The sequence below is a fragment of the Crotalus tigris genome, unplaced genomic scaffold (assembly GCF_016545835.1).
Source record: "Crotalus tigris isolate CLP2741 ecotype Arizona unplaced genomic scaffold, ASM1654583v1 scf7180000017690.20705106771:4171800, whole genome shotgun sequence".
Taxonomy (NCBI): Eukaryota; Metazoa; Chordata; class Lepidosauria; order Squamata; family Viperidae; genus Crotalus; species Crotalus tigris.
The window spans coordinates 1,431,638-1,453,145 of record NW_024096569.1 but is presented as its reverse complement, the minus strand read 5'-3'; the positions used below and the strand labels follow the sequence as shown (position 1 = coordinate 1,453,145).

Here is a 21,508-nt window from a genome sequence, read left to right as displayed (position 1 = left end):
CCGAGCCAGCTGCACGTCATCCTTCAGGTTGACCTGGCCGCGCCCGCTCAGCTACGCCCACCTGATGGCACAGGTGGCCTCGCCCACCGAGCCCCGCCCACCTGGCCTTACCCCTTCCTCAGCCAAGGATGTGAAAAGTTTGCAGAGGGCCACAATGCCACTGTACTCCGAGATGGGCACCAACTCCTGGCAATTTTCCTTCTTGAAGTTCAGGATCTTGTTGGTGAATTTGTCGAACATCCGCTGCAGGGTTTCCGTTTCCACCTGGGAAGGGAAGAGGGGCAGGAGCACAGAACGGGCCAATTTCCCCCGCGGGACGAGTTAGACTCATTTCAACGGAATCGCGGCCAATGATAATAACCACAACTCCATCGGTCAATCGGAATAGAGCTGGAAGGGACCGTGGAGGTCTTCTAGTCCAACCCCAGCTCAAGCAGGAGCCCCCCTGAGTGAGGGGGTGTCAACTGATTCTCCAAAACACCAGAAGGCAGGCCAAGAAACAACGGATGGAAATAGAGAGAAGCAACTTGGAATGAAGGAGAAACTTCCTGACAGGGAGGACAATTAACCAGTGGAACAGCTGGCCACCAGAAGTTGTGGGAGCTCCATCACTTGAGGTTTTTAAGAAGAGGCTAGACAGTCACTTGTCTGAGATGGTATAATTTCTCCTGCTTGTGCAGGGGGTTGGACTAGAAGACCTCCAAGGTCCCTTCCAACTTTATTCTGATTGATTGATTGAGTTATTATTATTATTATTATTATTATTATTATTATTATTATTATTATTATTATTATTATGGATCATCGCACAGTCAGCCAGATGTTCAGACTGGATTTGGCATTTTGTCTACCTATCGAGTCCTTACCCAGGACCTGGGATAGGCAGATGTGGATGTTTGATGGTATTACAGATATCGTCGCAGGATGGAAGCAGTTCCTAATAAGGCCGCCTTTTGCAATTGACTAATAGCGAATTTGTCAATGCCAATGGTGTTCAAGTGGTGCTCCAGTTGTTTTGGGATTGCACCCAAGGAGCCTATGACTATTGGTACTACCCTTGCTTGCTTTTGCCACAGTCTTCTATTTCTATTTGTAGGTCTTTGTATTTTGTTCTCTTCTCCAGTTCTTTCTCGTCTATTCTGCTGTCTCCAGGCACTGCCTTTATTATTATTATTATTATTACACACTGATTGCATAATCATGGATGACCCCCACAATGCTCAAGACTGTCTAGTGGAGAGTGGACTTCAACTCCCGGAATTCCCTGACACCAACGCATTCCTTTTGATATGTGCCTCCGTTGTGGTCTGCTTACTCTCTTGTAATCCCTTCCTCTGCAATCTCTCCACTCTAGAGGCTAGTTAGGAGGAAAAAATATACAGGCAATTCTGGGGAATTCTGGGAGTTGAAGTCCACTCGCCTTAAAAGCTGCTAAAGGTTGAGGACCACCGGAGTAGTCCCCATCGTAAGCCCAACCCTGTCCCTCGCTACCTTTGGACGCTTCTCGATCCAGGATAGGACGTATGGTTTCCAACCCAGGTCGCTGTAGTCCGTGTAAACCATCCCACATCGGGAGACGGTGGCAGGCGAGGCGACCGCCAGGTTCTCCACTTCGAACAACAACGAAACCTGGAGGAAGATTCCCCCCCCCCAAAACACCTGTCAGTCGCTGTGGGAGCCCAGCTCAATGGCTCAAATGGAGCAGAGGAAAAAAGAGAGTAGGTCCTTGAAGTTACCTGCTCGGGCATGGCGATCCTCTCCCCGTTGATGAGGGTCAGGACTTTGTTGTCGTCCATGACCGAGTTCATGCTCTCGATCCACAGCGTGTCCACCGGCCCGTCGAAAAGGATCCACTTCTCATCCGGTTTCTCGTCTGGGAGAAAGACGGGGAAGCTCGGTCAGAGCCCGCGAGGAACCGGAGAAACCGAAGACCTGCCCCACAGTTATCCCACCAACCCATCTGGGTGTCATGCCTGGAACGGGACCCTATGTAGGGAGAGGGATCTGTGGCTGCAAAGGAATTGGGGAAGAGCAGGCCGAGGCAGGCCAGGGCCCTTTTAGGATCGGGACAGGAGAGACACAGTTCAGGTGATGAGCAAGGACCATCCCCTAGCGATCCTAGAGCACGGAGAGTGGAGAAGGAGGGAACAACGCAGGCAGGCTCAACTACTACTCGGGCGGAGAGCGTCCCGCCCCTCTCCACAAGGCACACCTGGAGACTGAGACTTAAGGAGACTCCGTGGGGAGAGGCATTTGTCGGGAGGAAACGCTGATTCCTTGGTGTTGTGTGTGTGTGTTTGTTTGTGTGTTGTTGCTGATCTCCTGTTCTGTGACTTCTAGTAGTAATAGTAGTAAAGTTGGAAGGCACCTTGGAGGTCATCTAGTCCAACCCCCTGCTCAGGCAGGAAAGCCTACACCATTTCGGACAAATGGTTGTCCAGTCTCTTCTTAAAAACTTCCAGTGTTGGAGCATTTACCGCTTCTGGAGGCAGGTTGTTCCACTGGCTAATTGTTCTCAATGTCAGGAAGTTTCTCCTTAGTTCTAGGTTGCTTCTCTCCTTGATTAGTTTCCACCCGTTGCTTCTTGTCCTGCCTTCAGGTGCTTTGGAGAATAGCTTAATTCCCTCTTCTTTATGGCAGCCCCTGAGGGGGGACAGGATACTGCTATCCTGTCCCCCCTCGTCCTTCTCTTCGTTAAACTAGACATCCCCAATTCCAGCAACCGTTCCTTCTATGTTTTAGCCTCCAGTCCCCTAATCATCTTTGTTGCTCTTCTCTGTACTCTTTCTAGAGTCTCAGCATCTTTTTTACTTCTGCTGGGAAACCCGGAAACTCTGGCCCTTGGACTGGCTGACCACGTTGCTCGGATGTTCAAAGACCTCGGACTGTATTTTGGCTTCCCTTTTGGAAACTGCTCGGGCAGGCCTGTATTCACACAGACTCGCTAGGTTTACGGTGTATGCTTCATCCCTTGCTATCTCCGTGGCCTTGAGTAAATTCCTTTCCTAATCAGACTGGGGTGAGCCCCCCCCCTCCCTGGCCCAAGGAGAAATGGCCAGCAGCACAGCGCGGGGCAGGTGGGCGGGCAGGGCCGTACCTGCGCAGGCCGTCCGCATGACGCTGGAGAGGATGCCATCCGTCCACTCGTTGGTGCTGAGGTTGTACTCTCCGTACAGCTCGCCCAGGGACACCGCCTTGGGGTTCAGGGGATATTCCTGGGGGGGGGGAGGAGGAGGAGGAGGAGGAAGCCGAAGTCAGAAGCACGCAACAGCCACTGGCAGGCAAAGTCAGGCCAGGCAGACCCCACGCTCCTCCTCCTCCTGCTGGTTCCTCTGCCATTCAGGCCCCTCCATTGGGCAGAGGGACCCAAATTGCCCCTCTCCCACCTCAAGGGAGGCCAACAACTTTTCTGTGGCTGTCACAGGAAGAGGAACCCACAGTCGCTCCTGGCCAAGGAGTGGGGAAGAAGGGAGGAGGGGAAAGAAGGGATGGATGGATGGGAGGGAGGGAGGAGAGAGGGAGGAATGGTGGGAGGGAGAAAAGAGGGAGGGAGGAAAGAGAGGGAGGAAAGAGGGAGGGAGGGAGGAGAAAGGAAGAGAGAGAGGGAGGGAGGGAAGAGGAATGAAGGGAAGGAGGGAGGAAAGAGGAGTGGGGATGGAAGAAAGGGACGGAAGGAAGGGAGGAGAGAGGAAGGGAAGAAGGGAGGGAGAGAAGTAGGAAGGAAAAGGAAAGAGAGGGAGGGAAGAAAGAGAGGGAGGGAGGGAGAAAAGGAGGGAGGAAAGAGGGAGGGAGGGAGGGAGAGGGAGGAATGAATGGAGGGAGGAAGGGAGCGAGAACGGAAGGAAAGGAGGAGAGAGGAAGGGAAGAAGAGAGGAAATAAAGAAGAGAGGAAGGGAGGAAGGAAGGGAGAGAAGTAGGAAGGAAAAGGAGGAAAGAGGGAGGGAGGGAGGGAGGGAGGGAAGAAAGAGAGGGAGGGAGAAAAGGAGGGAGGGAGGAAAGAGAAGGAGGAATGAATGGAGGGAGGGAGGGAAGGGAGCGGGGAGGGAAGGAAGGGAGGGAGAGAGGGAGGAAAGGGAGGAAGGGAAGACCTAAAGGAGGAAATAAGGGAGAGAGGGAGGGAGGGAGGGAGGGAGGAAGAGGAGGAGGGAGGGAGGCCCGGCCCCTCACCCGGACCAGGTTGAAGGCGGCGTCTCCGGCCCTGTGGAGGCTGCAGAGGGTGGCCTGCAGGGCCCGCCAGGTGACGGTCTTCCCGCTGCCGGTGTTGCCCACAATCATGGAGGAGTGGCGGGAGTTCTTGGTCTCGAAGAGCTGGATGACCTTCATGATGGTGAAGGGGATGGTCTGCAGCCCCATCTCCCTCAGCTCCCCCTCCAGCACTTCCTTCAGCTGCGGGCAGAGGGAGGGAGGGAGAAGACAGAAAAGAGGAACAAATGAATTAGGAAGGAAGGGAGGAAGGAAGGAAGGAAGGAAGGGAGGAAGGAAGGAAGGAAGGAAGGAAGGAAGGAAGAAGAGAAAAGAGGAACAAATGAATTAGGAAGAAAGGGAGGAAGGGAGGGAGCGAGGGAGGGAGGGAAGAAGGAAGGAGGGAGAGTGGAAGGAAGGAAGAAAGAAGACAGAAAAGAGGAACAAATGAATTAGGTAGGTAGGTAGGAAGGAAGAAAACAGAAAAGAGGAACAAATGAATTAGGGAGGAAGGGAGGGAGCGAGGGAGGGAGGAAGGAGGGAGAGTGGAAGGAAGGAAGAAGACAGAAAAGAGGAACAAAAGAATTAGGAAGGAAGGAAAGGAGGGAGGGAGGGAGGAAGGAGGATGGAAGACGATAGAGAAGAGAAAGGAATGAAGGAAGGGAGGGAGGGAGAGTGGAAGAAAGGGAGGAAGAGGGAGGGAGGAAGAGGGAGGGAAGAAGGAAGGAGATAGAAAAGAGGAAGGAATGAACGAATTAAGGAGGGAGGGAGAGTGGGAGGAAGGAAGGAAGGAAGGAAGGAGGAGATAGAAAAGAGGAAGGAATGAAGGAATTATGGAGGGAGGATGGGAGGGAGGGAGGAAGGGAAGGATGGAGGAAGGAGTTGGAAAAGAGGAAGAGGAATGAAGGAATAAAGAAGTGAGGAAGAAAGGAAGGAAGGAAGGAAGGAAGGGCGTCCCTGAGACTGGCAGTGCTTCCCACCCCTCCAGAAGACCTCCAGCCGCCCCAGGGAGGGTCTGCCAAGCCCCCCTCCCCTCTCTGGGCCACCGGGACCCCTTGCACCCCCTCAGCTGCTTCCCCCAGGGAGGCAGGGGTCTCGGCCCGGGGGGTGGGTGGGTGAAGCTGACCTTGCCGTAGTCAATGACGGGGCACTCGATGCCCGGGAAGAGGTCCTGGATGATGGCGTTGAAGAGCGGGACGTCCCCGGAGGTCAGCTTGGCGATGTTCATGTCCTTCATGGCCATCAGCAGGATCTGCCAAGCCAGGGAGGGACGAGTCAAGGGCCTAGTCCTCACCGAGGAGGGTCCACCGAGACTCTCCGTCCTCCAGGTCGGGGTGGGTCTCCAAGGTGCTTTTTTGTTAATTTTATTTCAAAGAAGCCACTGGGCTCTCTCTCGGCGTCCTTTCTCTTTGAAGACGTTTCGCTTCCCGTCCAGGGAGCTTCCCCGCTTCTAACGGAAGGTCCCTCACCCAGAAGAGAGCAGGGCAGAGCAGAGAAGACCTTCCCTGGGGGAGCTCTCGCCCGTCCCTCTCCTGCACAGAGGCCCGTGGCAGGCGGTCCTCGACTTACAACCGTTTGTTTAGTGACCGTTCGTAGCGACAGCAGTCCATGGAAACAGTCACGACCACGCTTGCAGCCTCCCCGCGGTCACGTGATCAACCTTCAGAGGCTTGGCAACTGACTCGTATTTACGACAGTTGCAGTGTCATGTGACGGAAGAAAGGAAGGCGATAGTAAAAAGGAAGGAAAGAGAGAGAAGGAGAGAGAGAAAAATGAAGAGACAGAGGGAGGAAGGAAGGAAGGAAGGAAGAAGAAGATAGAAAAGAGGAAGGAAGGAGCAAGGAAAGAAAGAGAAAAAGGCAAAGTGTGGGAGGAACGAAAGGAAGAAAGAAGGAAGGAGAGAAAAAATGAAGGAAGGAGCAAGGAAGGAGAGAGAGAAGAAAGGAGAGAGAGAAAAATGAAGAGACAGAGGGAGGAAGGAAGGAAGGAAGAAGGAAGGAAGGAGATAGAAAAAAGGAAGGAAGGAAGGAAAGAGAGGAGAGATAGGAAAAGAGAGAGGGAGGAAGAAAGGAAGGAAGGAAGAAGAGAAAAGAGGAAGGAGCAAGGAAAGAGAGAAGGAAAGAAAGGAAAAGAGAGGGAGGAACAAAGGAAGGAAGAAAGAAGGAAGAAAGGAGATAGAAAAGAGGAAGGAAAGAACAAGAAAAGAAAGAGAGAAAAAGGCAAAGTGAGGGAGGAACGAAACGAAGAAAGAAGGAAGGAAGGAGACAGAAAAAAAATGAAGGAAGGAACAAGGAGGAAAGAAAGAGAAAAAGAGAAGAAAGGAGAGCGAGAGAAAGGAAAAGAGAGGGAGGGAGGGAGGAGCAAAGGAAGACAGAAGGAAGGAAGGAGACAGAGAAGAGGAAGGAAGGAAGGAAGGTCCTAAAGTCACAAAACGGGACCAAACCCCCTTCAGCAAACGTTCTCGCCTAGCAGCAGAAAACCGGGGTCGGGCTACCTCTGGGGGGGGGGCCGTGGGGACCACCCGCCACAAGACCCCAGCCCACCCCACCCCCTGGGAGCGCCCCCCCCCCTGCCCCACCTCTTCGTCCGACAGGTCCGGCCGCACCCGGCGCTTCTTCCCGGCGTAGCGGAGGAGAGAGGTGAGGGCCCGCAGGCCGAAGTCGTAGTGGTCCTGCTTGGACAGCTGCTGGACGGCCAGCGAGTAGAGCGTGTAGACCTTCTTGGCCAAGATCTGGGAGGGTGGAGGAGAAGACGGAGAGCATCACCCCCGGGCGGGATTCCGGGGGACGTCCCGCCCCAGGCCGCGAGTCTCCCCCCCCCCCTTCGCCACGGCCGCTACCTTGCAGTTGTTGAAGCCTTCGCCGAAGAGTATGATCTCGGCAATGAGGGTGGAGTCCGGCACCACCATGGAGATGGGGCGGAACATGGACTTCAAGTTGTCCGGCAGCTCCGTCCGCCCGGCGTAGCCTGTCCAAGCGCCCCACGGAAGAGCCGGTCAGCGGGACGGAGAGGCCCAGCCCCAGGCAGGCTGTCCACCCCAGTGTGTTTCCTGAGGTGGAGCACTTTTAGAAGGGTGGACTTCGACTCCCAGAATTCCCCCAGCCAGTGTGTGAGATATAGAGACAGCTTTGGTCACTTTAAGACGGATGGACTTCAACTCCCAGAATCCCCCAGCCAGCATGGGAGATATAGATCCAGCTTTTGTCACTGCAAGACAGATGGACTTCGACTCCCAGAATCCCCCAGCCAGTTGTGAGATATAGAGACAGCTTTGGTCACTTTAAGACGGATGGACTTCCACTCCCAGAATCCCCCAGCTAGCATGTGAGATGTAGAGACAGCTCAGGGTTGAAGGCAAGGATCAGATTTTTCTTCTGATTGCTCTTAAACCATGCTGGGTGTGGACTTCAAATCCCAGAATTCCCCTGCCAGTCAATTCCTCCCTTTCACAGTTAAGATGTGTGGACTTGAAACATGCTGACTGGGGAATTCTGGGAGTTGAAGTCCACGCCTCTTAAAATGGCCAAGATTGAGAAACACAGAATAGAATAGAATAGAAATAGAAATATAGAACAGAAATAGAAATAGAAATATAGAATAGAATAGAATAGAATAGAATAGAATAGAATAGAATAGAATAGAATAGAATAGGAGTAGAGTAAGTAGAATACAATAGAATAAGAAATAAGAATGGAATGGAATAGAAATAAGGAATAGAATAGAATAGAATAGAATAGAATAGAATAGAATAGAATAGAATAGAATAGAATAGAATATATGGAACGGAATGGACTAGACTAGACTAGACTAGAATATATGGAATGGAATAAGGAATGGAATGGATAGAATAATAATAATAATAATAATAACAACAACAACAAAAAAAAGTCTGGATAGTGGACGTGGCAGTGCCTGGAGAGAGCAGAATAGACGAGAAAGAACTGGAGAAGATCACAAAATACAAAGACCTACAAATAGAAATAGAAAGATTGTGGCAAAAGCAAGCAAGGGTGGTACCAATAGTAATAGGTGCCTTGGGTGCAATCCCAAAACAACTGGAGCACCACTTGAACACCATTGGCATTGACAAATTCGCTATTAGTCAATTGCAAAAGGCAGCCTTACTAGGAACTGCTTCCATCCTGCGACGATATCTGTAATACCATCAAACATCCACATCTGCCTCTCCCAGGTCCTGGGTAAGGACTCGATAGGTAGACAAAATGCCAAATCCAGTCTGAACATCTGGCTGACTGTGCGATGATCAATAATAATAATAATAATAATAATAATAATAATAATAATAATAATAATAATAATAATAATAATAATAAGTAGTAGTAGTAGTAGTAGTAGTAGTAGTAGTAGTAGTAGTAGTAGTAGTTGGAAGGGACCTTGGAGGTCATCGAGTCCAACCCCCTGAATGGACTAGACTAGACTAGACTAGATTAGACTAGAATATATGGAATGGAATAGAATGGAATGGAGTGGAGTGGAGTGGAGTGGAGTATAGAGTAGAGTAGAGTAGAGTAGAATAGAATAGAACAGAATAGAAATAAGGAATAGAATAGAATAGAGACCTTGGAGGTCATCCAGTCCAACCCCCTGCTCAAGCAGGAGACCCTATCCCATCCCAGACAAGCGGCCGACCAGTCTCTTCTTAAAGACCTCCAGTGATGAAGCACCCACAACTTCTGGTGGCAAGCTGTTCCCCTGGTTAATTGTCCTCACCGTTGGGACAAACCATTGGGAATTATATTTGGGGCCCAAAATTCTAGGGTTTCCCCTCCGAAATATGGACGTTCCCCCGCCCCCGAAACCCCACCAGGCCCCACCTGGGTTCATGGTGATGAAGATGCCACAGGACCAAACCAGGTTGATCTCGTGGCCTTCGAAGGTGAAGCGCGTCATGTTGGCCGCCAAGGCGGACAGGATGGAGAGGATCTGCTGAGCCACCACCGACAGGACCTCGATGTTGATGCGGTTGAACTCGTCGAAGCAGCCCCAGGCGCCCGTCTGCGGGGAGGCAAAGCGGCGCGGGTCAGCCAGGGGACCCCCCCGAGGGTCATCAGAGCACAGGTCATCCTCGACTTACGACTGTTCGTTTAGTGACCGTCCCGAAGTTACAATGGCACCGAAAAAAGGGACTGTTTTGCACACTTAACGACCATCGCAGCATCTCCTACAGGATCGCCGGATCAAAATTCAGCCGCTTGGCAACTGATTCGTATTTACGACAGTCGCAGCGTCTCCTGGGGTCGCACGACACCCCTCCTGACGAGCAAAGTCAAAGGGGAAGCCTGGCTCACTTAACAACGGTGCGATTCGCTTAACAACAGTGGCAAGAAAGGCCGTAAAATGAGGCAACAACTGATTCACTTAGCACCAGAAAATCTGGACTCAACAGCGGTCATATGTCAAGGGCTACCTGTGTTTAGATTTACTATTAAATATGTGCAATTTATTTGGCAGCAGAATTGGCTTGCTATGTAGGACAGGCAGTCCTCGATTTATATCAGTTCATTTAGTGACCGTTTCAAGTTACAACGGCAGCGAAAAAAGGTCGACTTAGGACCGTTTTCCCCCACTTATGACCGTTGCAGGATCGAAATCAGACCCTTGGCAACCGGCTCCTACTTATGACGGTCGCATTGCGGCCTGTGGACAAGGCAAAGTCAACGGGGAAGCGGGATTCACTTAACAGCTGTGCTGCTTTTCTTTTCTATTCTATTCTATTCTGTATTTTATTATTCTATTCTATTCTATTCTATTCTATTCTATTCTATTCTATTCTATTCTATTCTATTCTATTCTATTCCATTCCATTCTATTCCATATTTTCTATTCTATTCTATTCTATTCTATTCTACTATTCTGTATTTTATTATTCTATTCTATTTTATTCTATTCTATTCTATTCTATATTCCTATTCTATTCCATATTTTCTATTCTATTCTATTCTATTCTATTCTATTCTATTCTATTCTGTATTTTATTTCTATTCTATTTTATTCTGTATTTTATTATTCTATTCTATTCTATTCTATTCTTCTGTATTTTATTATTCTATTCTATTCTATCCTATATTCTATTCTATTCCATATTTTCTTTTCTTTTCTATTCTATTCTATTCTGTATTTTATTATTCTATTCTATTCTATTCTATTCTATTATTCTATTCTATTCCATTCCATTCTTATTTCTATTCTATTCTGTATTTTATTATTCTATTCTATTCTATTCTATTCTATTCTATTCTATTCTATTCTATATTCCTATTCTATTCCATATTTTCTATTCTATTCTATTCTATTCTACTATTCTGTATTTTATTATTCTATTCTACTATTCTGTATTTTATTATTCTATTCTATTCTATTCTATTCTATTCTATTCTATTCCATATTTTCTATTCTATTCTATTCTATTCTATTCTATTCTATTCTATTCTATTCTATTCTATTCTATTCTATTCTATTCTATTCTATTCTATTTCTATTCTACTCTATTCTATATTTTATTATTCTATTCTGTTCTGTTCTGGATTTTATTATTCTATTCCATTCCATGTTCTATTCCGAGCTGGGCAGTCACTCACCTGGGCGAGTCCGGAGTACATGCGCCCCATGGACTTGTAGTCCAGGCCCTCCGAGCAGTTGACCACGATCACGTACATGCCCAGCGACTTGCCCAGGTCCTTGACCGTCTCCGTCTTGCCGGTGCCCGCGGGGCCCTTCGGGGACCCTCCACGGTGGAGGTGGAGGGCCGTGGTCAGCGTCATGTAGCACCTGAGGAGGCCAGACCCCGGGGACTCAGTCCTTAACCATCTGGCCTTTCGGCACAGGCGGTCCTCGACTTACGACGGCTCCTTTAACGGCCATTCGAAGTCACGGCGGCACTTAAAAAAAGGGACTTTTGCCCGGTTTTCACCCTGCACTGATTCAGTTAGCTTGGAAAAGGGGGAAAACCCCCCCACGATCTCACTTAGCGACAGAAATGGGGGGGCTCAGTGGTGGGTCGTAAGTCAAGGACCCCCTGCGCTGCGGCCAGCAACACTGCCCGCTGCAAACCCTTTTCGCCCCAAGAATCCAGGCTGACAATCCCACACTTTCTCGTCCTCCCACCTCCACGGGGGTCCGAAAGCCCCCAACTTTTTCCACTCCTCCTCCCTCCTCCCCGGCAGGGCACCTGTCAGTCAGAGGGGTGATGACCAGCCTTCCGGAGTTCCCCAGATACTCGTAGCCGTAAGCGAACTGGGTGTTGGTCTGCCGGATCACGCAGTCGTCCAAATCCTGCAAGGAGAGCTTCGGTTGGAAAAGGTGGGCGGTGGAGTGGGGGGGGGGGAGATTCACCCCTAAGTTACGGGGTGAGGACCCCCTTCTAACTGCAGGGCCCACAGAGGGGAAGACGGGATTGGGGACGCGGGAAGGAATGGCCTGTGATGTCCCCGATGGTCTCTGAGCTGGGTGGTTTTCTTGCAGACGTCTCAAGACCTGACTAGGGAACAACATCAGTGCCAGAAGGGAGAGGGGATTTGTACGAGGGAGAAGGAAGGAGGATGAGGAGAAGGAGAAGGAGAAGGAGAAGAAGGAGAAGGAGAAGAAGAAGAAGAAGAAGGAGGGAGGAGGAGGAGGAGGAGGAGGAGGAGAAGAAGAAGGAGAAGAAGAAGAGGAAGAGGAAGAGGAAGAAGAGGAAGAAGAAGAGGAAAAGGAAGAAGAGGAAGAAGAAGAAGGAGGAGGAGAAGGAGAAGAAGAAGAAGAAGAAGGGGGAGGAGGAGGGAAATAAGAGGAGGAGGAGGAGGAGAAGGAGGAGGAGAAGGAGAAGAAGAAGAAAAGGAAGAAGAAGAAGAAGAAGGAGAGGAAGAAGAAGAAGAAGAAGAAGAAGAAGAAGAAGAAGAAGAAGAAGAGGAAGAAGAAGAAGAAGAGGGGAATAAGAGGAGGAGGAGGAGAAGAAGAAGAAGAAGAGGAAGAAGAAGGAGGAGGAGAAGGAGAAGAAGAAGAAGAAGGGGGAGGAGGAGGGGAATAAGATGAGGAGGAGGAGAAGGAGGAGAAGAAGAAGGAGAAGAAGAAGAAGAAGAAGAAGAAGAAGAGGAAGAAGAGGAAGAGGAAGAAGAAGAAGAGGAAAAGGAAGAAGAGGAAGAAGAAGAAGGAGGAGAAGGAGAAGAAGAAGAAGAAGAAGAGGAAGAAGAGGAAGAGGAAGAAGAAGAAGAGGAAAAGGAAGAAGAGGAAGAAGAAGAAGGAGGAGAAGGAGAAGAAGAAGAAGAAGGGGGAGGAGGAGGGAAATAAGAGGAGGAGGAGGAGGAGGAGAAGGAGGAGGAGAAGAAGAAGAAGAAGAAAAGGAAGAAGAAGAAGGAGAGGAAGAAGAAGAAGAAGAAGAAGAAGAAGGGGAGGGGAACAAGAGGAGGAGAAGGAGAAGGAGAAGAAGAAGAAGAGGAGGAGGAGGAGGAGGAGGAGGAAGAAGAAGAAGAAGCAGCAGAAGCATAAGAAGAACGGGGGGAGGAGGAGGAGGAGGAGGAGGAGGAGACAGTCTTTTGGGGCCTGTCACCTGTGTTTCATCTGTGGTTCCACACGCGGCCACCAGGGAGCAGCCTCACACAAGGCAGGAGCAGGGCACAGCACCCCAGCGCGCAGCCCATTCTCTCCAGCAGAGGGCAGCAGCAGGACGTCTCCACTGCCACAGAGGGGCATCGCACGCCTGTGTGCGCCCTTGGGCAGAGCCCCTCACCTTCCCCACCCACTCCCCCCGCCTCACCTTCTCCCAGTAGAGGCGCAGCTGGCTCAGCCACTCGAAGGAGGTCACGTCCAGCAGGCTGCTCCTGTACAGCTTTTCGATGACATCGCGGGCGTGGACCTCCACCGTCACCAGCGCCACGATCTTCAGGCGCATGATCTTGGTCAAGCTGCCCCGGATGGCCTCCGAGTACTTGTTGAGCATGGAGATCTGATCCCCCCCCCCCGCCCCCAGACACAAACACACACACACACACAAACACAAAAAAGAAAACTTAAGTGTGCGGCTGTTCGTCCTGAGGGTTGTGTGGAGCTTCCGAGTCCAGCTGCAGTCTAGCTTAACAATTCTAGCGGCTGGACGGAGGGGGGGGGTGAAATTGTAGAGGAAAACTGGCTTAGGGGATGAGATTCTACCCCAGAGGTACCCAAACTTTGGGGCACCAGCGACCGGGTCCGTGGAGAGAGGTTTTTCCGCGGACCGGAGAGTGTGTGGTTTTGTGTGTTGCCTGCATCCCGCGGATGGGGCTTTGCTTGCTTGTGTGGACCGGCTGTGCTGGCGTGCTGCGGCCCAGTACGGGTCCACAGACCAGAGGTTGGGGACCCCCTACTTTAGAAGGCCTGAGAGTGATGCTGGCCGTAAACCAGGTGTGCACCTCCAGGTCCCTCCCCACAAATGAGATGCGGAAGCTGGAAACAGCCTGGGCCAAAAGAGACGGGACACTATAGCGCAGTGGTTCTCAACCTTTTGAATGCCGTGACCCCCAACCGGTCGTAAGTCGAGGACTATTCAACCGGTCGTAAGTCGAGGACTACTCAACGGGTGCAGCACCGTTTGCAGAATGGGACTTTTGGCGGGCTCAGCAGGGCAGAGACAGCCTGGACAATACCTATTGGCTTTTGAAAGCCAATAGAATTGGACTCTATTCAAGAGAGTCTCTTCTATTGGCTTGCCAAAGCCAATAGAATAAAAGGGAGGAGCACAGCTAAGGAAAAGGGGGAAAAAAATGGCGGACTGCGTTGTTTGGCGACCCTCGTAAAATGGTCGTTCGACCCCAAATGGGGTCCCGACCCACAGGTTGAGAACCACTGCTATAGTGCGAGGCAACCCAATTTTCAACATAACCAGCTCCCTCTCCCCCCCCCCCCCCCGTTTCAAATTGTGCTCCAGGCAAGTTTTTAAAGTCACGTCACGGGGGCAACAACCGGCTGTCCGGAAGTTTTGCAAACACAGCTTCACAAGACGTAAAACGAGCAGGTCCCCCCCAACTTGCGTTTTCCAGAATTTTATGCGGGAAAGCAAGCAGAACCCTAGTCCTTGACTTACAACCACGACTGAGAACGGGGGGGTGGGTGGGTGGGTTGGGGACCCCTGTTCTACCCCACCCTTTGCTTGAGAGACGGAAAATCACAGATCCTGGAAAGACTATAGTCAGGCCGTAGACACTTAGGATCACGACAGAGCGCAAAATGTCTACGTGAGACCGTTGCTGAGTTTTGCCCCATTTCCCGACCTTTCTCTCCACAACTGTTAAGCGAATCACGGTGGTCGATAAATTAGTCCCACCGTTGTTAAGTGAATCTGTCTCCCCCTCCCATGGCTGGTCAGAAGATCACCAAAGGGGATCACGTGACCCTGGGGGGGGGGGAAACGCCACGGCCGTCCTAAAGATAAGTTAGGTTGCTGAGCGTCTGAATTTTGGTCGTGTGACTCTGGGGACGCCGTGAAAAACGGCGAAAAACGTCTGTACGTCGCTTTATTCCACTGCCGTTGTACCTTCGGGCGGTCACTAAATGGACTGTCCCCCGTGGATCACACGGGGGACAAAAGAAGCGATACAAAGACACGTTAAAAGCTTCTCTTAAGTCCCTGGATATTAACACCATCTCTTGGGAACTTCTGGCGCATGATTGACCGACATGGCGCACCTTGGTGTACCAGGGTTGCCAGACACACGAACACAGAAGGACAATCTTGGCACAAGAGAAGCGAGCACTCCGCAAAGCCAGAGCTGCAAATGCCGAAGTAACAGGGTCTACCTTTCTTTGTTCAGTATGTGGCAGAACATTCCGTACTAACATTGGTCTTATTAGCCACCTACGGACACATCGTTGATGGCCCACAACCCACAAGATGTCAAGGTCTTCATCGAAAATCGATGGACGAACAACAAACACAAATGGACTGTTGTAAGTCCAGGACTCCTCGTATGAAATTCCCGGGCTTGTAACACAAGGACTACCCCCTACTATTTGTGCTACGGCCCCTTGGAAGGGTGAGCGGTTGTGTGCAGGGCGCCGAGAGACGCAGTGGCAGCCTCACCTGCTTTTTCTTCATCGCTTTGAGGTACTTCTTGTCCCCACGTTCCTTACAGGTGGCCAAGCACTTGCTGACGTCGGCCGTCCACTGGATCTGGCTGGCGGTGATCACCATCTGGCAGAGGTTGTCGGGAAGAGGGGGGGGAATCAGCCCATGGATGCCCATTTGGAGATTGGGGAGTGGAAGGGGTAAAGAGACCCACCACCCTGTTCCTCAGCTTGAGCTGGGGTGACAGGAGGAGGGTAGAAGGAAACAATTCCCCATGGATGTCCCTGCTCCAGGGAGGGAACACCAACATTTCAAGAAGGTCTAGCAAAGTGGGGTACACAGGAGCCTCCAGTTACAGCTGTGATGGGGGGGGCAGTCAACCCCATAAACATCCCTCCCCATCTCCTCAGGTCAAAGAACTCCATGATCATCCTACAGGTAGGATGGGGATATGAACATCTGGGTGGCAGCATCTTGGCAAGAGACCAGCATGTTCCACCCCAAAAAATTGGGGTGCCTGGTCAGATTAGGGCTCGCCATCGCCTTGGCAATTGCTAGGACATCCCAGAGACCCCACCTGACTTCCTGCCCCATCTCCACGTCCTCACCTGTCCGGGCCATTCCTTCACCCATTTGTCTCGCTTGGTCAACATCTTCTTCAAGGCCAACCGGCAGTTCCTTAGCACCTCTCTCAACGTCCAGCGCATGGCCCTCTCCACGTCGCACAGCCACTCCTGGGACCACATGGATTCTCAGTCACAACGGAGGAGGAGCCCGCCAAGCCCTTCCCTTGTGGAACCATTCAGTGGAGGAGCAGGGAACCACCATGGACTGGCGCCACCCTTGTCAACGCCCAACAAGGCCAGGCATGATCTGGGCCGGCCTAGAACTTGGGGTGATGGGCGGAAGAGCAAGAAAAGGATTCTTGAGCCCCAAGCAAGCTCTCCTCCAGCCAGGAACAGGGATGGGTCAAAGGTCTACATGGTGTTTCACACCAGGTGGTGTCTTCAGAACCTTCACAGATATCGAATGATTCCAGATGAAGCCAGGGAGAAATCGCTCACCTCCACCGGTCCTTCCAGCAGTACGGAATGGGTGAAGTCCACGTATTCCCCATCCAGAGAAAACATGCCGAGGGCTTCAGAACGGTTGCTGGCCCCAATCTGAGGAAGAAAAGGAGAACAACGTTTCTCAACGGTGTCCCAATCATCTCCTGATCCAGGGAAGATCTGCTCCTTTGGGCCTGCCCACCAAAAAGTGCCAAATCCGAGAAGAACTCTGGCACCAATCAGCCACAGCGTGACGTGGAAAGGCAGCCATGGAGCCACCGAAGAGATCTGGACGGGAGACCGTTGTCTAACCTGCGTCGTACCTTCTGAATTTTGAGGCACTTAATGTTGTCAAAGCACTTCTTGAGGTGGGGCTGGACAGCCTCTGGGTTGCGGGACTGGCCCAAGATCTCCAAGAGGTCATCGTTGGAGAGGAAGTAGAAACGCGGAAAGATGTGGCGCTTGGTCTCCAAGTACATGTCAAGGGACTTCTGGATATCTTCCAAGGCCGTGTTCATTTCGACCAGTTTGTCCAGCAGGCCTGCAGAGAGGAGCCCAGAAGCGTCATAAGAAACTTGATCTCCTCGGAGGTCTCCGAATCCTGAAGACCTCCTACGACCTTCTTCCTATCTCCGCAGCTTGAGGGAGAACCTGGACAAGTCGGGGGCAAAGCAGAAGGGGCTTCTTCCCTGGAGTTGTGGACCCTCCCTCCACCACGACGGAAAGGAGGAACAGCAACCTGGGTAATGAGTAGCCCGCAGAGCGTTATTGTCCTTGACGAAGCGGTCCATGATGGTCTTCCAGCTGCCGTTGATGTTGTCAAAGGAGGACGATTCACCAGGGAGCTGCTTGCGGATGTCTTCTCCCAAGAAGATGTTCTGGAGATGGAGGAGAGAGGAGACACATCTGGATTATAAAGCACCTGGCCCTTTCAGGAGAAGGCCACCCAGGAAGGTCTCGTTTCCTCCTTGATATTGCTCATCACACCACCACGGTGGTCTTCTGCCCCACCAAAGAGACGAGGGTGGGAACGGTCCAGGCCTTTGGAAGGAGGAGAACCTCACCTCCAGGTACATCCACTGGCGCTGCACGGTCAGTAACATCTCGATCACCTCCAGGATGAGCGACAGGCAGCGTTCCCACCGGTCCACCTCCTTCTCGAACGGCTTCACAAAACGGGAAGCCTTCATGGTGGACAAGGCCACCTGGTTGTCGTCCAGCGCTTGGAATACGTCCTCCGTTCCTCTGCAGAAAGAGAGTCTTCCGTCAAAGGAGGCCTAGCGGCAGAGGACTACTTCTGACTCAGAAGCTCTGCTCTTCTCGACCTAGAATCCGTTATGGACTTTAGGTAGACAACCCAGAAGACCAAAAGGATCTTGACATCCTCGAACGAGGGGCTCTGTCCAACAGAATGAGTTTCAGGGGTGGAGAAAAGCAAAGTCTTACGTTTAGGCAGGAAAAATCAAAGGGACAAGTACAGATTGGGCAAGACCTGGCTTAAAAACAGTGACTCTGAGGAGGACCTCGAAGTCCTGGTGGACGATCGCTTGACCCTGAGCCAGCCGTGTGTAGCAGCAGCCAAAAAAGCTAACACAATCCCGGGCTGCATAAACAGAGGCATAGAATCAAGATCACGCAAAGTATTAGTATTGTTTTGTAAAACCCTAGTGAGGCCACACGTGGGGTACTACAGCCAACTTTGGTCACCACATCACAAAAAAGAGGTTGAGCGTTTGGAAAAAGTTCAGAGAAGGGCAACTAAGAGGATCCAAGGCCTGGAGACTAAAACATAAGAAGAACGGCTGCAAGACTTGGGTTTGGCTAGTCTAGAGAAAAGAAGAAACAGGGGAGACATGATAGCAGCGATCCAGTATTTGGGGGGCTGCCACAAAGAAGAGGGGGGTCACGTTGTTCACCAAAGCACCAAAGGGAAGGACGAGAAACGACAGTTGGAAACTGATCAAGAAGAGAAGCAACCTAGAATTAAGGAGAAACTTCCTGACTGTGAGGACAATCAACCAGTGGAACGGCTTGCCACCAGAAGTTGTGGGTGCTGCATCACTGGACGTTTTTAAGAAGAGGCTAGACCAACGGTTCTCAACCTGTGGGTCAGGACCCCATTTGGGGTCGAACGACCGTTTCACGGGGGTCGCCAAACAACGCAGTCCGCCATTCCCCCCCCCCCTTTTCCTTAGCTGGGCTACTCCCTTTTATTCTGTTGGCTTTTGAAAGCCAATAGAATAGACTCTCTTGAACAGAGTCTATATCAGTGGTTCTCAACCTTTTTAATGCCGCGACCCCCAACCAGTCGTAAGTCGAGGACTACTCAACCGGTCGTAAGTCGAGGACTACTCAACTGGTGCAGCACCGTTTGCAGAATGGGACTTTTGGCGGGCTCGGCAGGGCAGAGACAGCCCGGACAATTCCTATTGGCTTTGGAAAGCCAATAAAATTAGACTCTATTCGAGAGAGTCTATTCTATTGGCTTTCGAAAGCCAATAGAATAAAAGGGAGTAGCACAGCTAAGGAAAAGGGGGAAAAAAATGGCGGACTGCGTTGTTTGGCGACCCCCGTGAAATGGTCGTTCGACCCCAAATGGGGTCCTGACCCACAGGTGGAGAACCGCTGGCCTAATTCTACTGGTTTTCTAAAGCCAATAGGAATTGTCCAGGCTGTCTCTGCCCTGCTGAGCCCGCCAAAAGTCCCATTCTGCAAACGGTGTTGCAAGTTGTTTGCAGCGAAGGCGAGCTGTCTGGAAGCTTCCACCCCTCCCTGCTGAGCAACTACTAAAAATGTAAGGAAAAGAGGGCCAGGGGTGGGACGTGGGAGGTCGGCGGGCGCAGGGAGGGTTGCTGGCGCGCGTGGGGCCCGGCGGTGCCTTACCTCCCTTGGGCTGGGCCAGCTGTTGGCGCAGCCGGTGGTCGCCCTGCGCCGTCGCTGCCCCTTGCCAGCTACGCCTCAGCCGGCGCAGGGGGCGGCACCATGCACGCGCGGCGCTCCCGGGCAGGGAAAGTCCTTGACTTACGATCGGTTGGGTAGTCCTCGACTTACGACCGGTTGGATAGTCCTCGACTTATGATTGGTTGGGGTCGCGGCATTAAAAAGGTTGAGAACCACTGTTCTAAGGTCAAAATCCCACCCAGATGTTTGGTTCTGCTTACAGGGGGCCACTGGGCTTTTTTTGGTTTTTTTTTAGAGGAAGGTCCACCTTCAGACATTGTAGAGTTTTGACCTGGTGTGCCCAAAGCAGACATATCCAGAGTCAGCAACTATCTCCTGACGCTCCGTGCTTGTTCTTCTCCCTTCCTTGAACCCAGCAGGCCTACCTGATTCGATGGTGTCCTTTGTCTTTGTAAGGCACAATGTCCAGTGTGGTGACAGCCCAGGTCTTGGCGATGTTCTCCAGAGCCTGGGAGCAGAAGGACACCAGGGTGAGAACAGGTCACCCCTCCGGTTCTCAGAACCTGTAGATCAGGGATCTTCAAACCTGGCCCTTTGATGACTTGTGGACTTCAACTCCCAGAATTCCTCAGCCAGGCACATGTGCCTGGCTGAGGAATTCTGGGAGTTGAAGTCCACAAGTCATCAAAGGGCCAGGTTTGAAGATCCCTGCTGAAGATGCTTCTCAGCTGGACACCCAAGAGTTGGCTTCTGAAACCAGCCCCTGGGCTTTCTCTGAAGAGGGGAGAGTTTGGCAGAGTTGACCCCTGGCTCAAAGCAGACGACGCTACCTGCTCAATGCCCAGTTCCTTGGTGGCCGAAGAAGAGATCTCAGCCACTTTCTCCACGTGTTTGTCCAAGCCCAACTCGATGATATTTTCCAGTCTGAAGTCTTCAGCATCTTGATCGAATGTCCGAAGGACCAAGTCTTTCACCTGGTCCCAGTGCCTGCAGGTAACCAGGAATGAATGAATGAAGGAAGGAATGAATGAATGTCTATCTATTATCTAATTATCTATCTATCTTCAGCAGTAGCATCACCACCATCACTATCCATCCATCCAACCATCCATCCTTCCATCTTTATCCATTCATACATCCATCCCTCCTTCCCTCCCTCCATCCATCCAATCACCATATCCATCTATCCATCCATCCATTCATCTCTATCCACCCACCCACCCAGCCACCCATCATCTCTAGCCATCCATCCATCCATCCACCATCTCCATCCATCCATCCTTCCATCCATTCATCCATCCACCATCTCTATCCATTCATCATCTATCCATCCATCCATCTCTATCCATCCACCCATCCATATATCCCTCCATCCATCCATCATCTCTATCCATTCATCCTTCCTTCCATCCATCCTTCCGTCCATCCATCCATCCATCCATCATCTCTATCCATTTATCCATCCATCCATCCTTCCATCCATCTATCCATCCATCATCTCTATCCATCCATCCATCCATCCATCCATCCATCCATCATTATCCATTCATCCATCCATCCTTCCTTCCTTCCATCCATCCATCCATCATCTCTATCCATTCATCCATCCATCCTTCCTTCCTTCCTTCCTTCCTTCCATCCATCCATTATCTCTATCCATTCATCCATCCATCCATCCATCCTTCCTTCCTTTCTTCCTTCCATCCATCCATCCATCCACCATCTCCATCCATCCATCCAACCAACCATCCATCTATCCTTGATCACCGTTCTCCAGACAGGGATTCCTAGCCAACTCAAGCCACCTACCTCTCTCGCAGAGCTGGGTTCCTGAGGTCCGTGATCAAGGGCATGGTCCTCTTAAACTGCTCAATCTTGGCCTTGGAGGTCTCAATTATTTCCCAGTTCCGATCCTTCCGTCACAAAAGAGCGGGCAAAAGGGCATTAAATGATGGGAAAGAATTCGGTTTCTAGATTGGGGCCAGGTTCTGCCAGCTTCAGTTCAGGTTCTGGGGCCCTCAAGGCTCTCCGAGATGGGTTATTTGCTTGCAAACGTTTCATTTCCCAAGAAGGTAACATCATCAGTGCTAGAAGGTTTGTGGAAGGGAGAGGGGAAGAGGAGGAGGAGGAGGAAGAGGAGGAGATCTGAGGGGTCCTTGCAGATGTTTCATGACCCAACTAGCTAACATGATGAATGCTAGAAGAGGGTGGGCTTTGAAGAGTTGGGGGAGGAGGAGGAGGAGGAGGAGGACTGGGGGGGTCCTTGGTGCTCTCTGAGCTGGGTGGTTTCCTTGCAGACGTTCAATGACCCAAGTAGGGAACATCATCAGGGCTGGAAGGG

The 21,508-nt window shown here is 51.2% G+C and overlaps 1 protein-coding gene across 4 annotated transcripts in view; it reads right to left on the bottom strand.

Annotated features, from left to right (window-relative positions):
* DNAH2 (dynein axonemal heavy chain 2) overlaps positions 1-21,508 on the bottom strand; it is a 167,437-nt gene that overhangs the window by 55,680 nt on the left and 90,249 nt on the right. For all 4 annotated transcript variants that reach the window (XR_005556086.1, XM_039337948.1, XM_039337947.1 and 1 more), the window contains exons 26-46: positions 20,977-21,080; positions 19,998-20,154; positions 19,593-19,675; positions 17,331-17,511; positions 17,006-17,144; positions 16,590-16,807; positions 16,282-16,380; positions 15,826-15,951; positions 15,233-15,343; positions 12,935-13,123; positions 11,372-11,475; positions 10,782-10,971; positions 9,018-9,198; positions 7,022-7,149; positions 6,761-6,913; positions 5,309-5,434; positions 4,168-4,386; positions 3,098-3,215; positions 1,737-1,873; positions 1,492-1,629; positions 112-264 (exon numbers count right to left, since the gene is read on the bottom strand). Coding sequence is in view for 3 of the 4 variants with exons in the window: in XM_039337948.1 (XP_039193882.1) it covers positions 112-264; positions 1,492-1,629; positions 1,737-1,873; positions 3,098-3,215; positions 4,168-4,386; positions 5,309-5,434; positions 6,761-6,913; positions 7,022-7,149; positions 9,018-9,198; positions 10,782-10,971; positions 11,372-11,475; positions 12,935-13,123; positions 15,233-15,343; positions 15,826-15,951; positions 16,282-16,380; positions 16,590-16,807; positions 17,006-17,144; positions 17,331-17,511; positions 19,593-19,675; positions 19,998-20,154; positions 20,977-21,080 (3,054 nt within the window). In the remaining variant the exon portion in view is untranslated. The remainder of the gene's footprint in view (positions 1-111; positions 265-1,491; positions 1,630-1,736; positions 1,874-3,097; positions 3,216-4,167; positions 4,387-5,308; positions 5,435-6,760; positions 6,914-7,021; positions 7,150-9,017; positions 9,199-10,781; positions 10,972-11,371; positions 11,476-12,934; positions 13,124-15,232; positions 15,344-15,825; positions 15,952-16,281; positions 16,381-16,589; positions 16,808-17,005; positions 17,145-17,330; positions 17,512-19,592; positions 19,676-19,997; positions 20,155-20,976; positions 21,081-21,508) is intronic.